Source organism: Felis catus, chromosome D4 (assembly GCF_018350175.1).
Source record: "Felis catus isolate Fca126 chromosome D4, F.catus_Fca126_mat1.0, whole genome shotgun sequence".
Taxonomy (NCBI): Eukaryota; Metazoa; Chordata; class Mammalia; order Carnivora; family Felidae; genus Felis; species Felis catus.
The window spans coordinates 80,319,407-80,335,626 of NC_058380.1; the positions used below are offsets into that span (position 1 = coordinate 80,319,407).

The 16,220-nt window shown below is 54.3% G+C and overlaps 1 protein-coding gene across 4 annotated transcripts in view; it reads left to right on the forward strand.

Moving 5' to 3' along the window:
* GSN (gelsolin) overlaps nt 1-16,220 on the forward strand; it is a 53,558-nt gene that overhangs the window by 22,001 nt on the left and 15,337 nt on the right. For 2 of the 4 annotated variants that reach the window (XM_023242668.2, XM_023242669.2), the window contains 5 exons: nt 5,757-5,961; nt 6,675-6,829; nt 12,864-13,025; nt 14,549-14,698; nt 15,876-15,965. In XM_023242668.2, the coding sequence (XP_023098436.2) occupies nt 5,766-5,961; nt 6,675-6,829; nt 12,864-13,025; nt 14,549-14,698; nt 15,876-15,965 (753 nt within the window). In that variant the 5' untranslated portion in view covers nt 5,757-5,765. Of the gene's footprint in view, nt 1-4,107; nt 4,304-4,352; nt 4,424-5,756; nt 5,962-6,674; nt 6,830-12,863; nt 13,026-14,548; nt 14,699-15,875; nt 15,966-16,220 lie in introns of those variants that run through there. The other 2 variants (XM_045043478.1, XM_003995813.5) reach the window with 2 other exon arrangements.

Consider the following 16,220-nt stretch of genomic DNA (forward strand, 5'->3'; position numbering starts at 1 on the left):
GACATGTGCTCTCCGGACAAGTGGTGGCAGAGCCAGGCTACCTCCCGAGTCAGAGAAACCAGGCCCGACCCGAGTGTCTATGAGTGGCAGAGTCCGTCTGCTCAGTGGCCACAGCCCCGGGGGTCTTCCTAGGACATGCCTTTGTCCTGGGTACTCATACAGGTGTGCGGGGGGCCTAGCAGGCTTTCCTGTGACCCCCTGCCCCAGCCTGGGAGGTGTGTGAGGAGGGGGACGAGGTTGACTGCCTCAGAGATTGCTGGCTGTCGGAGCTGGCCTGGCCTTGATTGGCTTAGCCACTGCGGGGGTCACTGCCGCTCCCTGCCTAGGCTGGATGACGCCTGGAGGGTTCTGCCTCGTCTTCCCAGACAGCGCTTGGGGATTAGAGCCAGCCCGACGTGTGTTTGAGTCTCAGCGGTGCCTCTCTCCAGCTGAGTGGCCCTGAGCAAGTGACTGAAACTTGCGGAGTCTGTTTCCCCATCTGTGACATGGGACCTTCAATGCCTGTTTCCTCTGGTTGCTGTAAGGAGACTCCATATTGGACCCCACCTGCCTTTCCTCCCTCTCTTCTCCCAGAGATGTCTGGACCCAGAGGTGAGATGGCATGCTGCCATCGGTGATGGTGGTGCCTCCTTCTGCAGCTTAGGGGCCCTGGACCGTCTGAATGAGAGGGTCCTGTGGAGGTGAGCTGGTCCAATGCTCCCATTTCACAGATGGGAACACTGAGGCTCACAGATGTGTAGGTTCGGGATATGGTTGCACAGACAGTTTCCGGGAATGCTGCCGCCAGGAAGGCATCTTAGAGCATGCTGCCCCAGTGCATAGGGCATATGGAGACTCGAGGCCCAGACAGGGACAGCGACTTATGCAAAGTCATCAAGAAGTCAGTGGCAGAAGCAGGTCTAGCACTTGGGCCTCTTCATTTTTACCTAGGGGTCTTTCTTTTGCACTGAGATCCCCCACTGTCCTGAACTCATACATCGTCTTCCAGGCGGGGAGCAGTGTGAGACCACATTGCCCCATCACAGCCCACACACATCACTGCCCTGTAGCAAGAGTTTCCAGGCTGCGGGCTCCCCAGAGGCTGGGGCCAGGGTCTCTTCACCAGGTCTCCAGTGCTGAGGACCCAGGCTCCAGAGCTGTAGGGCCTTGGTAATCAGTAACCTGGGGGCCAGGGACCCTGGGCTGGTAGTCAGTGACCCCCCGGGGCCAAGGCCAAGCCACAGCAGCCCTCTGTGAATCACCAACTGGCCAGGTCAGGGCTACTCTTCCAGAAGGGACCGCTCAGCTGGGCCAGCTGCCAACTCACTTTCACTCTGGGGGCTGGGATGATGAGATTTCTTCTCCCTACTCATTTGTCTTTTCTGAACTGTCCAATGAGTGGGCATTACTTTAAGTATATTTTCAGTGGTATTATTTCTTTTTTAAAAGAAACAAAAACTATCATGGATACATACCTGGAAATAGTTTTAAACCCTACAGCTAGTTTTGTTTTCAGGTGAGTAGATTGAGGTGTAACTTCTATACGGTAACAATTTACCCATTGTGAGTGTTTAGGAGTCCGATTTTTAGTAGATTTTTCTGTTGTGTGATCATCACCATTATCTAGGGTTGGAATGTTTTCATCACCCTTAGGTGTCCTCCCAGGCTGACTGCAGTGACCCCAGCCTCAGGCAGGCACAGTAGGATTTGCAAGTGAAAGTCTCCCCCTTGGTCTGTCCCCTTTCAAGCACACTGCCTTGACAGTTTAGTGTTTACCCTCCTTGACTTTTGAAGGATGCATGCAAAAACCACCACCCTTATAAAAAAGAGGCGAGGAGTCATACGATAGTCCTCGTACAATTTGCTTCTTTTTGTGCTTAGAGGTCTCTCTCTGCTTACTGTGTGCCTACTGTGTGCCAGGCACAATCAGAGCTAGCTCATTCTTTTTTCACAGCTGCAGAGTGGTCTATTGTATGGCGGCTCCATAATTTATTTAACCAGGACATTTGGGTCCTTTCCAGTTTTCTTCAAACAATGCTTCAGTGAACATCCTTGCACGTATATTTTGGTGTTTCTCTGTAAGGAATATTGAAGGAAGTGGGACTTCTGTGGCCTTGTGTCTTTCGAATTCACAGAGCTAAATTGCTATGCAGAGAGGTGAAACCGGTTTATGCTTACGTGGAGAGCATCTGGGAACTGGGGGAGGTTGATAATCCTCCAAATCCCCAGGGAGAGGGAAGAGCCCTGAATTCAGCCTCTGCAGGCCAGGGCCTAGGCACACAGCCCTGAGCCCTCGGGCATCTCTCCGTGGCTCCCCGCAGACGCTGGGATAAGTTGCAGACTCTTGTGGGGCTCCAGGGCCCCTGTGACCCTTGCCAGCCTCTCATCTCCTCTTGTTCCCTGTGTCTCAGACTGGACCCCTACGTACTCACTGGATGTGGCCTGTGTTTGCTTGTCCTTTGCCCAGGCTGTCCCCTCCCCTAGAATGTCTTTTATTCTCCATCTGCCTCCTCCTTGCTCTTTGAGGCCTGGGGCACAAGTCCTTTTTTTTTTTCATGAAGTCTTCTAGTAATCCCTACAGTCTGAATTGCCTTCTCTCTGTGTGTTCCCTTAGCTCTTTATCTGACCTACAGACCCCCTTAAGTGGGAGGAAGTTGTGGGTGGTACAGGGTAAACTTCAGCCTGATTCAATAGAAACTGGGCTCCATTGGGAGCTGGGATAGGTGACCATAGCTTTGCAGGAATGGGGACAGGAGCTCCCGTTTACCTAGTTGCAGGCCAGGCCCTTTTCATACACACAGACTGATTTAATCCTCAGTAACTACTGTACCCATTTAGTAGATGAGGAGACTGAGGCATGAAGTACCTTACACACAGTAGAGGCGGGGATCAAACCCAGGTCTCCAGCTCCCCAGTTCTCTTCCTCTCATTGCACTAGGCTATTAGGAGAGAGGAAGGGAAGAGAATCTGGAAACAGAGAAGTGGGTCCAGCAGAGTTGGGGGAGGGAAGAGAGAGGGGTTGGTGGAGGTGGGAAGCAGGCCTGCGTGAATCAGAATAGCACTTGTCTGAACCCAATGACTGGGTGCCTCTAGCGGGACACTGAAGGGGTGGGAAGGGAGCCTGGGAGTGGGGAAGAGACTTGAATCCTTGCCTTCCCCCCCCCAGGGTAGCCAATAGATAAGACCTTAAAGTGAAAAAAGAACCCTCTGGGCCCCCTCCCCCAAACCCCATAAAACAAACAAACAAACAAACCCTCAGAACCACCACCACCACCGACAAGAACCAATAAGGGCTTGTTATTTAAGACGTGAAGGTGAGCCCTGCAAGCATCAGCCAGCCCAGGGTGGGTAGATAGAAGTGGTTGTTTCTGGGGAGCAGTGAGTGGGGTTGACGGGGAACAACTTTGTACAAATAGGTGGTTGTAGGTTGTGCTAAAAAGAAACACTTTTTAAAAGAAGGAAACAAGGCGGTCTCAAGTAGAGTAGCGTGTGCAATCTCAGGACTGGAGAGCTCTACCCAGCCCCCAGGGGGGTCTTGCTTGCTCCCCGGTTCAGTGAAGGCAAGCCCCCTGCCCTCCTGCCCCCAGCTAGGCGCAGCTGCAGGCGGCCTAGGTGGGCCTCTCCCCCAGACTGCCTGGGTTCAAATCTGGGCTGTACCTTTTCCTAGTTGTGCGCAAGTTGCTTGACCACCCTGCACTCGGTTTTCCCCTCTGTAAAGTGGGGCTGTTCATAGGACCTGCTCTGTAAAGGATGTTGTGAGGTGCTGGCCTTCATATGTGTGGAAAGCGTTCACAAAATAGAAGTTCCTGTTATCGTTTTACTGGAGATGTTAGGGGCAGAGAGGGGAGGGGGCTCGTGTGGGGCACACAGGAGGCCGAGCTGGGTTCCCCGCCTTTGGTGCCTGCACGCACCCATGTAGTGTGCATTGCGTGGGCGCCTGCTGAATTCCCTGGGCCGGTTGCTTCGTTGCCGCCCCGGAGCAGGAGTGAAGGGGCAGCCACGCCCGGTTGGGTTGAATCCCTCATGTCTCCAACCGCCCGGCCAAATCCCCGCCCCTCCGGGGCCCCGCGCCCTCCCTGAGGGGCGGTCCCGGCTTGAGTGGGAAGGGCAGGCGGCTATAAAGGGTCGGTGACCCGGGGATCGCGGCTGCGGGCTGGGGTCTTCTGCCGCCGTCGCTGCCATGGCGCCGCACCACTCCGTACCTGCGCTGCTCTGCGCGCTGGCCCTGGCGCTGTGCGCGCTGTCGCCGCTGGCTCGCGCGGCCACCGCGTCGCGGGGGGCGTCCCAGGCAAGGGCGTCCCAGGGGCGGGTGCCCGAGGCGCGGGTGAGTGCCCGGGGGGCCCGGGGCTCCCGGAGTAACTCTCTATTGTAAGTTCTTGCAGATACAGCGCTAGGAAAAGGGGAGTAATTCAGGTCTAGAATGGAAAAACTGTTTTGTTGCTTTGTAAGTATCTCTTGCTGCTTCCGGGGCTCCGGTGGAAGGGGGTGGGAGCCTCAGGGGGCCTGGCTGTTTCCCTCCCTAGAGGCTAACCTCACCTTGGCCGGATTTCTTGTTCCCCTCCTGACTGCTCCTTTTCCTCGTCTAATTTCTCTTTCTGCCTGCCTGATTTCTCTCCCCTCTTCTGATTTCATTTCAGATACCTCTTTCTTGTCTGATTTCTCTCTCCCTGTCCAGGGTTTCCCCCCTCTTTCTTGTATGATCTCACTTCTGCCTGCTTATGCTCATTCCTATTATTTATTCTCCCTTCTCTGTTGTCTCTTCTGTCCTGTCTGGTTTCTCCTCCTCTCTCCTGTTTTCCCTTTGTGTTTCTCCACCCCTCTGCCTGAGTTCCCCCCATCTGGTTTCTCTTAGATCCGTCCTCCGGCCCGAGGTGACCTGTGCCTGCTGATTTCTGCCCTCCAGCTCCAGGCTAACCATCCTGCCTCTGCCCCATCTCTAGCCCCTGTGCATGTCTGATGTCCTTCCCCTGATCCTTGACCGCCTCCTCTCCAACAGGCTCCTGCAGACCCCGGCTGCGTCCTCTCCACCTTTTCCAAGAAATGGAATTTGGGGGTGGGACGTTGGGGGGGCAGGAGGGAGGAGGCAGACAGCGCAGGAGGCCACTTGGGCTCAGTCATCTAGGCCCTTCTTGGGAGGGTGATGGGGACATGGATGGGGTATGGGAAATCTTCCAAAGAGCAAAAGCAAAAGGCTGTGTGACCGTGGGCCACTACCCTCCCCCATTTGGGCCTCAATTTCCCTATCTGCAGAATGGGGTTGCATAATGAGCTCTCTGAGGACCCTTCTAGTTCTAGGAGCCACTGAGGTGTTGGAAGGGAACCCACTGAACCCCTGGGGACCCCCAGATTTACCCTCGCCATGTGAGGGGGTCTCCCTTTCATTCCAGAGCTTATGCTCTTGGGGCTTACAGCAGTTCCCTGTGCCGCTTCCTAGCTGGGGGTCCTTGGCAGAGTCACTTCACCTCTACGTGCCTCAGCTGTCCCATCCAATTGGCACTAAGAAGGGAGGGGAGAAGAGAGGTAGAGCCCTCTGTCCCTGCATCACTGGTGAGCTGAGTAGGCGAGACAGACTCTGGTCAAGGACAGGGTTTGGAGCCTAAACTCCGCCCTGTTTGCTCGCTGGCTCACAGAGACGGGGGTAGACTCGCCTCAGGGGTGGGGAGATTCAGAGGCTCAAGTGAGATGCTCTTGGGGCTGGAAACCACCCTCCCTCGTGCCCCGGGGTCTCTCCCCACCGAGGCTCCTGCCCCCGCTCAGGCCATGCCTGTCTCTTGCAGCCCAGCAGCATGGTGGTGGAGCACCCCGAGTTCCTCAAGGCAGGGAAGGAGCCCGGCCTGCAGATCTGGCGTGTGGAGAAGTTCGACCTGGTGCCCGTGCCCCCCAACCTTTATGGAGACTTCTTCACAGGCGACGCCTATGTCATCCTGAAGACGGTGCAGCTGAGGAATGGCAACTTGCAGTATGACCTCCACTACTGGCTGGGTGAGGCCACCCCTTCCCCGTAAAGCACAGACCTTGAGGCACAGTCCCCCAGGAAGACTTAGTGACTGCTGAGCATCGAGCGTGTGCCTGCCCCTTGGCTAGACGTTGTGGGTCTGGAAACTCTAGAGCCCGCCTGCCCCCGTTCAGACCCCAGCTCTGCCCTTTGGTGGGCCACTCAGTGCCTTTGGAAAGGGCACACCCTACCTCCCGGGAGTGTCTTGAGGGTTAGACAGGTTACCGTGGCACTCAGAGCAGGGCTGACCTGGGGCCCCCGGGCCCCCTCCACACTTCCCTGGTCCAGCTCCAGCCACACCCCGGTTTGCCCTGCAGAGTCAGGAGCCTGGAGCCCCTGCTCTGCTCCGGGACTCGGTAAGTCCCTCCCATCTCCGCACCTCACTTTGTTAATCTTTGAACTGAGCCGCTGCTCCCAGGCCTGACTTCATGTCTAGAGGTCTGAGAGGGAGTGCAGGGGAACGAGTGAGAGGTGAGTGTAGGAGGATGTGTCAGAGCTGAGAGGGCTCTTGGAGACTCGTGGAGTCCGGCCTCCCGCCGCCCCCTTATACAGATGGGTTAACTGAGGCCCAAAGAAGGTAGGGGCCTGCCCAGCTTCTACAGCCAGGCCTGGACAGTGCTGGGGGCTCAGGACTCCTCCTCCTTGGGAGGCGGGGTCCACTTTCGGGAAGCCAGGCTCATGCTGCTCTGACGCCCCCTAGGCAATGAGTGCAGCCAGGACGAGAGCGGGGCAGCCGCCATCTTCACCGTGCAGCTGGACGACTACCTGAATGGTCGAGCCGTGCAGCACCGTGAGGTCCAGGGCTTCGAGTCAGCCACTTTCCTGGGCTACTTCAAGTCTGGCCTCAAGTACAAGGTAGGTCTGGGTGCCAGGGATGGATGCACCAATGGCAGAGCTTGCTCAGGCCCATCCATCTTCCAGCCTTGTAGGTTGGGGTGGCAGACAGGTCACAGCTCGGCCTTTGGAGTTGGCTAGCCCTGGGTTTGAATCCTGGGCCTTCCTAGCTGTGTGACCTTAGACAAATTACACTCCTTCTCTGAGCTTCTGATTTCTTATCTTAAAATGGAGAGAAGAAAATGTGTCACTTCACAGGATTGTCTTCCTAGCCCCAGCAGTGAGGGGTGGGCCATGGGTGGACATCCAGCCGCTTGCTTCCCCAGGGCAAGGCCCAGTCCTGCTCCCGCACCTCTCAGTTCGTAGGTCCTGCCAACAGAAGGCCCCATATTGGGTATTTGCAAGGGCAGCCTTGACTTCATTCCTCATTATGTTCATTAGAATCCTCTTTGACCTTGAACTCTGAGGAGTCTGAACCCACACAGCCCTTACTCCCAATCCTCGGCCAGGTGGGGCTGAGCAAAACCAAGCTAGGAGCCCTGAGAGGCTCTGCCCTACTGTGCTGTGTGACAAGCAAGCCACTTGGCCTCTCCGAGCCTCCTTTCCTCTCTGGATGCATGAGAGCCAGTGGTACCTGCCCTTCAGGCCTGGAGACAGGATTTGGTGAAGGGTGGCCGGGAAATACTGTGCACAGGGCTGGCACCTTGGAAGGGCTCAGGGAAAGGTGTGGTTTTACAAAGCCGGGGTTGTCTTCGGTCAGGATAGGGAGGGGATCACGAGCTTTGGTAGCCAGACGGGCCTTAACGTCAGAGTGCAAAAATCTTATTTTAAGGTAGGGAGGGAAACTGAGGCACAGAGCGGTTAAGCAACTGGCCCAGGGTCAACCAGCAAGTCAGTCCTAGAGGCAGGACCAGAGCCAAGATCTTCTGACTCCCAGCATTCTTTCCACTACACCAACCTGCCTCTTGTGAGCCAGGGTCTGTCATAGGAGTGAAGCCCTGTCTGTGCTGTTGATGTGCTGTGTGACCTTCGAGAAGTCATTGCCCCTGTCAGGGCCTTAGGGTCCCCTGTGCCAACTGGGTGGTATTTGGGGGTCTGAGCAAGAGTCTGCTCAGGTGAGGCGCAGGGGACTGGACAATGGGAAAGCACGCTGCGACCGAGATAGCAAAGAGTAGGGTGTGTTCTGGGAACAGGGACTCAGGCGGCCCGGGCTGGGTGGAGCTAGGCTGGATGCCCCGGTGCCCATCCAGCGCCCCCTGTTGGCCAGTTTCTCCGTACCCACAGCTCCTCCTACTGAGCTGACCTGCTCCCCCTTCTTCCTATAGCCCTTTAGGAGGCTTTGGTACCTTAAAAAAGAGGTGAGAAGCTTGGGACCCAGACCCCGGAGCTGGAGAAGAACCAGGCCTTTTTGTAGTTCTTGGAACAGGAAGTGGAAAGAGCACTTGACCAGGAGTCAGGGAGATTGAGGTTCAGGCCCCAAGGCTACCCCCTCTAACTGCTGTGAGTCTTTGGGCCGGTCGCGTGCCTCTGGGTGTATGCTCTCGCACATTTATCAAGCCCTTGTAACAGCAGTGCCTGCTTGTTGTTGCTGTTGTGTGGACACAGCAGCTTAACTTCGGGACAAGGTTAGCAGCTTCCGCAGCTGGTAGGTGACGGAGCTGGGACTCAGTGTGAAGCGCCCAGCACAGAACTGGCTCACAGTGGACGCTCTGAACTCCCTGGTCCCTGATCTTAGTGCAGACGGGGCCTAGGAATCTGCATGTGTAGCAAGCATCCGCTACCCTCTGGTGCGTTTTCCAGGATGTTCTTGGACCATATTCTGCCAAATGCTCTGTGGGGTGAGTTCCTGGCCCGGCCCTGGATTTGGGACTTCAGTCCTGAAAGGCCCAGGCTCCTCCTGGTGGAAATGGGAGGTCCAAGGCCAGTCCTGTTTGCTGCCTTCTGCAAGTCCTCCAGCTGCCCCCGCACTTGGCAGGCCCAAGCTTCCTGGCCTGGAGCCCTCATCAATTATAGATCCCTAAGGAGCAGACTTTGTTACGCAAGACTTGTTCCTGTGAAAGCCTGCTCCTCAGAACCAGTTCTGTCCTCGGGGTGTGAGAAGGGGCACGGAGGGGACAGGAGGGCCTAGAAAGGGCTGTCATATGTCATAGGCCCTGGCCCCTCTGGTTCTGCAACCCCCCTACCCTGAAAAGTATTGCAATTTTCAGAATCTGGAGATCCCCCCTCCTCCTCCTCTGCCTCTCAGACAGAACCCTAGAGACCCCTCATGGCTGGGTGATTTGAAACCCTTTGTTCAAACAAAACCTGGGCTGGGCTGAGTCATAGAAGCCCCTGGCCCCACAGAATCAGTTGAGTCCTTCCTGGACTCCCTCCCGTTTCTTAGATAAGTAACCTAGAGTTCAAGAGAGGGAGGGGACCAGCCCCAATCAGTACATTTTTCTTTTTCTTGCAAACTTTTTGACATTAAAAAAAAAAAAATGTAAATCTGTATAGCTTTTTTTTCTTCTTCTGATTATAAGAGTAATACAAGCTTATTTTTTAAAAATTTTGTTTTCAATGTTTTTTATTTATTTTTGGGACAGAGAGAGACAGAGCATGAACGGGGGAGGGGCAGAGAGAGAGGGAGACACAGAATCGGAAACAGGCTCCAGGCTCCGAGCCATCAGCCCAGAGCCCGACGCGGGGCTCGAACTCACGGACCGCGAGATCGTGACCTGGCTGAAGTCGGACGCTTAACCGACTGCGCCACCCAGGCGCCCCAATGCAAGCTTATTGAAAAATGTCAAACATTATAGAAAGACAGGTTTTAGAAAGTATAAGTCCCCTGTGGTTTTACTTTTAGAGATATACACCAAATGATGGATAATACTTTTCACTCTATGTGTGAATGAATAGCCGTGTAGATTCATGTCTACATAGGGAACTCTGTCTATCCATCTGTCATCTGTATAGCATCACTTTAACTTGGAAAGTGACTTTTAGGACCATTTATCCTGTTGAATTTTGTTCAAATAATGTGATGCCAATCTCTGCCCACCGAATGACTAGGCCATAGAAAGCAATAATCACTTCTAAAGAGTATAGTGAAAATTTCCATCCCCTGCAGTTGTAGACCCACTAATGCCTTCCAAGATCTTGCTTTGATCTTTTTGTTAACGTTTCCAAGTCTAATTTCCTAGGATGGTAAGGTTAGAGGAGTTAATTAATCAGGAGATTCATGTCCACAATCATGAGACATCAAGCATTCTTTTCCTTTATAAATTCACAGAGAGTTTATTTATTGTTTTTAAAATGTTTGTTTATTTTTGAGAGAGAGAGAGGAAGAGAGAACGTGAGTGGGGGAGAGGCAGAGAGAGAGGATCCCAAGTGGGCTCTCCACTGACAGCAGAGAGCCCGATGCAGGCCTTGGACTCACAAACCGTGAGATCATGACCTGAGCCAAAGTCGGATGCTTTAACCGACCGAGCCAGCCAGGTGCTCCCAAAGAGTTTATTGAAACCAAAATTTATGACCTAAAACAACCCTTTTCCTTTTTATTTTATTATTTTTTTTAACATTTATTTATTTTTGAGAGAGAGAGAGAGAGAGAGAGAGAGAGAGAGAGAGAGAGAGAGAGTAGGGGAAGGGTAGAGAAACAGGGAGACAGAGAATCCCAAGCAGGCTCCATGCCACCAGTGCAGAACCTACTGTGGGGCTCGAACCCACAGACTGTGAGTTCATGACCTGAGCCAAAATCAGAGTCTGGACTCGCCACGCCACAGTCCTTTTCCTTTTTTAAAAAAATGTTTCTGTAAGTAAAAGGCATACTTGAACAAGTGAAATAGTTTGGAAACATAAAAAAGAATTAAGGGCCTTTCTCTTCCTCCGCGTCCGCATTTTCTTGTCTCTGAGGAATCCGTGGTAAAGGTTGGTGTGTCCTTTTAACACTTTCTGGAGAAGTTGTTCAGATCCACTGTCTCTGTGCCTCCAGCTGTACCGAGTCCTTGGGTCAGGGCTGTCCACGGACACTCAGGCGTTCCTGGGCTGGCAGACGGGCGAGGCTGGGTCCCTGGAAGACGAACTTGGGAGTAAAACCAGCACTGCCACTCACTAGCTGAGACCCTGGGCGCAGAGTTGAACCTCTTTGTGCCTCAGTTTTCTTGTCTCACCTTCTTGAAGTGGGGTAATGAGAGCCCCTACCTCAAGGGCTTGTTGTGAGGGTTGAATTGCATGTCTGTAAAGCAGGTGCCTCAGCCCCCCTGGCATGGGCTCGTTGAGTGGCAGCCTCTGCGGTCATTACCGCGTGAACGCCGGGTTTGCATCTTTATCCTCAGCTGCCCTTCCTCACCTGCTCCCCAGCAAGAGGACCCTTGAAGCAGAGGAAGGAAAGGCTCCGTGAATCCCTCCCTGGTAGCCCTGCTCAGCCCAAGGGGATCCTCTTGAGGGGCCTCATGCTGGTACCAAGAAAGGACACCAGAGGGCGCTTCACTCACAACAACAAAACCCAGCTTGCTTCTTGAAGGCCTGTGCTCTGAGCAGTGGCTTGTTTCTGCCTCGGGTCCTGGGTGACCGTAGTTACCTTTGCTCTAAGAAAACCTGATTTGGGGTCAATAATATTGGTATTTTAGACGTAGTCACACCTGGGTTTGAATCCCAGTTCTGACATTAACTAGCTGTGAGCTCTTGGGCAAGTCCCTTCACTTCTGGACTCTACTTTCCTCATCTGTGAGATGGGGTTGACTGACACCTTCCTCACGGAAGATGCAGGCAAGATGCCCAGCACAGGGGGCATGGCATTGTGATTTCAGGCACACTTTTGATATTGCTTACTGTGTGTAGACATAGTAAGAGCCCAGTTGAAACTCGCTCCCTTTGTCCACCTGCCCTCGTGGAGTCTGTGCAGCAAGTCAGACCTCAAAGTGTCAAATCAGACACCTCAAAGGGAGGTGGCAGAGAGGGGCCACATTGCTGGCCTTAGTGGGAGCCCTCCTCGCTCCACCCCGTGACACGTGGAGCCAGGCTGGGAACAGGAGGCGGGGTTTCAAGCCTTAGCGTTGTCACACATGAGCTGACTGCCCTTGAGTCAGTCGCTTCACAGCTTTGGGCTTCAGTTTACCGCAAGTAAAATAGGAAGCCTCCTTAAGGACCTTCTCGACTCTGACTTGTCATCCTGGGGGTAGGGACTGCTCACGAGAAAGTCAGCGATTTTCCTTGGCATTTCCTGAGCCGAGGGCTGTTCTGACCGCTGTAGGGCAGCCTTCCTGAAGGCCCCTTCCCTGGGACTTGGTGACGACTGCAGAGGGTGGCAGAATAGGGACTTACGTCCTCATTTCAGAAAGGAGAGGACTGAGGCTCAGAGAGGGATAGAGACTTACCCAGAGTCACCCAGCACTGTTGTGGCAGGGCAAGGACTTGACCCTGAGGTTGTACTTTACCCACAACTGTCTCTGAAGGCATAGCCGGGGGTTCCTTCTGTAGATGGAGGGAGAACTGGGTGTGGGTCGGGAGCCATCTTCCTGGAGAGCCTTGAAGGACGGGAAAGCTTGGGGTTAGCATTTCTCAAAATGTTTTGCAGAACACTTGAGCTGTAGGCAGGATGTGGTAGAGAAGGCAGTTCTTGATTCCATAAGGTAGGGGAAACGCCGTATAAAGCAAAAGGGAAACCTATTTATTTACCCTGGGACTTCTCAGAGCCTTTATTATGCTGATGTGCATTGTGTAAGGCAGTAAGAAGCTCATTCTCTGAGCTTCTTTGATCATGGAACCCTTTCCTTGCAGAATAACCTGGAAGACCAAAGTTCCTTAGAACATCCCTTAGGAAATGCAGTTCCTCAGTGTTTTGAGAAAGGAATGTCTGTAGCTTTTTGGTCCAGGCAAGTGACCCCCGGGGTCTTTGTTAGCGGAGTGAGTATGAGATTCAGAGGGGTGGCAGTAAGCAGAATCTGACCAGGGAATCTGCTGGAAGGCTACTGGTCGACAGGCCAGAATCTCCTTCATTTCACTCCTCTCCCCTGCCCCCATATCTGCTTCCCTGGACCCTTTGTCCTGGACTGACACTGTCTCCTTGACCCAACAGAAAGGAGGCGTGGCATCAGGATTCAAACACGTGGTGCCCAATGAGGTGGTGGTGCAGAGACTCTTCCAGGTCAAAGGGCGGCGTGTGGTCCGTGCCACCGAGGTGCCTGTGTCCTGGGAGAGCTTCAACAATGGCGACTGCTTCATCTTGGACCTGGGCAACGTGAGTCCTGCCCTGCCCTTTCCCTGGGGCCACTGAGATGCTTCTGGCCTGGCCAGGCCTGACTCTGGGGAGGTGGACGCACTGATGCGAACGCGGACAAAGACGTGGGAAGGGCAGGCCCCAGGGACATCAGCTCCTGCGTTCACACGTGTTCTGTGCGCGAGTCAGACACACCTGCAGGGACTCGAGTACAGATGTGCCCAGCACGCATAGACTCGCGTGTGTAGACCCAAGCCCACCACACACAGGCGCACAGACCTCGTGCGCAGCATCCTCCAGTTTCGATTGACATACGGGTTCCCTGACGTCTTGCGTTCACACGCCCATTTCACGCCTCTTGACATATGGTCACTTACAAATGCAGGCACGTGCGAAAACTGTCGGCTCTTGCCCACCAGGCCTGGGCACGCCCCGTGATGAGTGCCTACACACATCGACTTGGGTGTGTGTCACACGTGTAGTTGTACACGCACACCTGCATATGGCCACGTGTGCGGGATGCACTTACCCCAGCCCGGTTTACACATGTGGGATGCTGTGTACACGTTCCTGACACCCGTGTGCACTCAGACCTGCAAGTGGGCGTGGCCAGACATTCTACCCCGACCTCCTAGGTACACGTGCTGTAACGTCCATGCAAGTGTTGGGAGATACATTTTGTGTAAGCTTTTTATTAGAGCCTAATAGGTACACAAAAGTGTGTGCGAATCCTGAGTGCACAGCTCGGTGGGTGTCTCGAAGTGAATACACCTGTGTAACCGACACCCAGGTTAAGAAACAGAACATCATCAACCCATAGAAGGGCCCTCCTGTGCTCTTCCGGTCCCTTCAATCCCGCGGGTAGCCATCATCCTGAACTCTCTGGAATCACGTGGTTCCAGTAGTTTCTGAACTTTGCGTGCATGGAATCATTCTTTCTTGCGTCCGCTGCCTTTTGATCAACACTCCATTGCTGAGATCTGTCCACATGGCATTTGGTTATAGATGGCTCATTCTCCTTGCTGTGTAAGATCTCACTGGGCTGATGTGCCCCAATAACGCTTTTATTGTTTATGTGTCTGGTCGTTTCTGGTTTGAGGCTCCTGCAGGTTGTGCTCCCCAGAGTGTTCTTGCACAGGCCGTTCGGTGCACACGCAAATGCCCTTCGGTCGGGTGTACCTCTGGGGAAGGTACTGCGGGGTCACGGGATAGCAGTCTGCGGAGCTAGCCAAAGCCAAATGGTTTTCCAAGGCGGTTGTGCCAATTCCCGCTCCCACCAGCAGGCAGACGGGTTTTTACACGTTGTATGTGTAGTTGAACCTGTGAGAAAGCACATATTCCAAGCTGCACACTCACATATCCTGGTGCACACGGATCGCGCCCAGTGTGTGCCCGGCCGTGTGCCCGGCCGTGCTCCAGCGGCTGCATCTGGGCACGCAGAGAACGAGGTGAGCTTACACACGCCCCACAGTCTCCTCCGTGTCACTGGGCCGGGCTTAAGTGAAGGCTGGGGCACTGCCTGACACAGGGTCCCCGTCTCACAGGACATCTACCAGTGGTGTGGCTCCAACAGCAACCGATTCGAGAGGCTGAAGGCCACGCAGGTGTCCAAGGGCATCCGGGACAACGAACGGAGTGGCCGGGCCCGAGTGCATGTGTCGGAGGAGGGCGCTGAGCCCGAGGCGATGCTCCAGGTACCCGTGGCCACATCCCAGGGGTGCGGGGTGGGGCCGAGCATAGAGGCGGGATGCTCATTCTCTCCCCTCCATTGGTTAGGCAGTTGTGAGGTGAATTTGTTTTTCCACTGAGCTGGAACTCGTCGGGAGGTGGGGAAGAGCAACTTCCCTGACAAATCCCAGACTCCCCTGAGAGGTGGGGCTGGAATCCCAGGGCCTGGTGCATGCTGGGGTTGTGAGCCACACCCTCTCGCTGGGAGGGCCAGGTCTTTCCAGGGAGCTGAGGAGGAGGGTGGCGGCGGTGAGAACAATCCCCGTGCTGGAGCCTGATCAGAAAGAGACAACTGACCCAAGCCCCTCTCTCCTCTTCTGATCATTCCTAGTGATTTATGGTCCATTTAGGCAACTGCAGGATGGCTTTGCCAGCCACCGTGCTTTGAGGACGTGTCAATGGAGGCAGAGTTGACCAGGATGAGGAGGAGACCATGAGCTCTGTTCCATGCCTTTTGCTTCCTACTTGTCTGGGGGCATTTGAGCTCCAGTTTTTGGGAAGAGCAGAAGATAATTATTATGGGGAGGAGCCTGGATACCAACTATGGCTTGGAAGGGGCTGTAGCTGGGGCTGCTGAGTCTGGTGGTGTAGCCCAGACGGAGGAGTAAAAATAGACCGAGAAGTCACAGGGATACAGGTTCAAATTCTGAATTAGCTACCTCATAGCTGTGCGTACAAGTCACCCCATCTCTCTGGACTTCAGCTGCCTCTTCTATAAAATGAGAGCGATAATCTGTGCCTCCTAGCATGGGTGTGGGGATTAAGTGGGATCATTTGAAGGCATGGTGGTGGAAGGTGTTTGCCATTCTTAGAGAGCCGGGGAGGAAATGGTAGAATAAATGTCTGAAGGACTGTCCCGAGGCGGAGGAGTGGGGTGTTCTCATGGAACTCCTGCAGACAGGGCAACAGGGAGGGAAGGACTTGCCAGGCAGGTCTGGTTGAGATCCGCACACCACAGACATAGGAAGAGATACAGGACGTCCTCTGAGGAGGCTCTACCCTAAGTGGAGAGTCCCTGTGGATGCCCCAGTGGTCCTTGCCTGCCGGGAGAGGGAGCTCTCTCAGGAACCCAAGCCCCTCGCTGCGGGAGGGGGCTGCCAGGAGCTCACGGCCACCCTTTCTTCCGTGTCTCATCTCCTACAGGTGCTGGGCCCTAAGCCGACCCTGCCTGCAGGTGCAGAGGACACAGCCAAGGAGGATGCAGCCAACCGCAAGCTGGCCAAGCTCTACAAGGTAAGTCTCAGCTGCTCTGTTCCCTGCGTGTGGGGTCAGGACGGGGAAGCAGCTCCTGGCCGTGGGACCCTGAGCAAAGCGCCCTCGGTAGGGAGAAGGGCGGTAAGGTCAACTTTGCAGGATTTCTAGGGAGTCCACAGAGAAAACTGGGGGGAAAATGTTTTAGGAAAATACTTGGGAAAATACTATAGAAATGGCCGCACATGCGTGTGTAGTTATTTCATTTAGAATTTGTTTCTTGTGATTTTTTTGTAT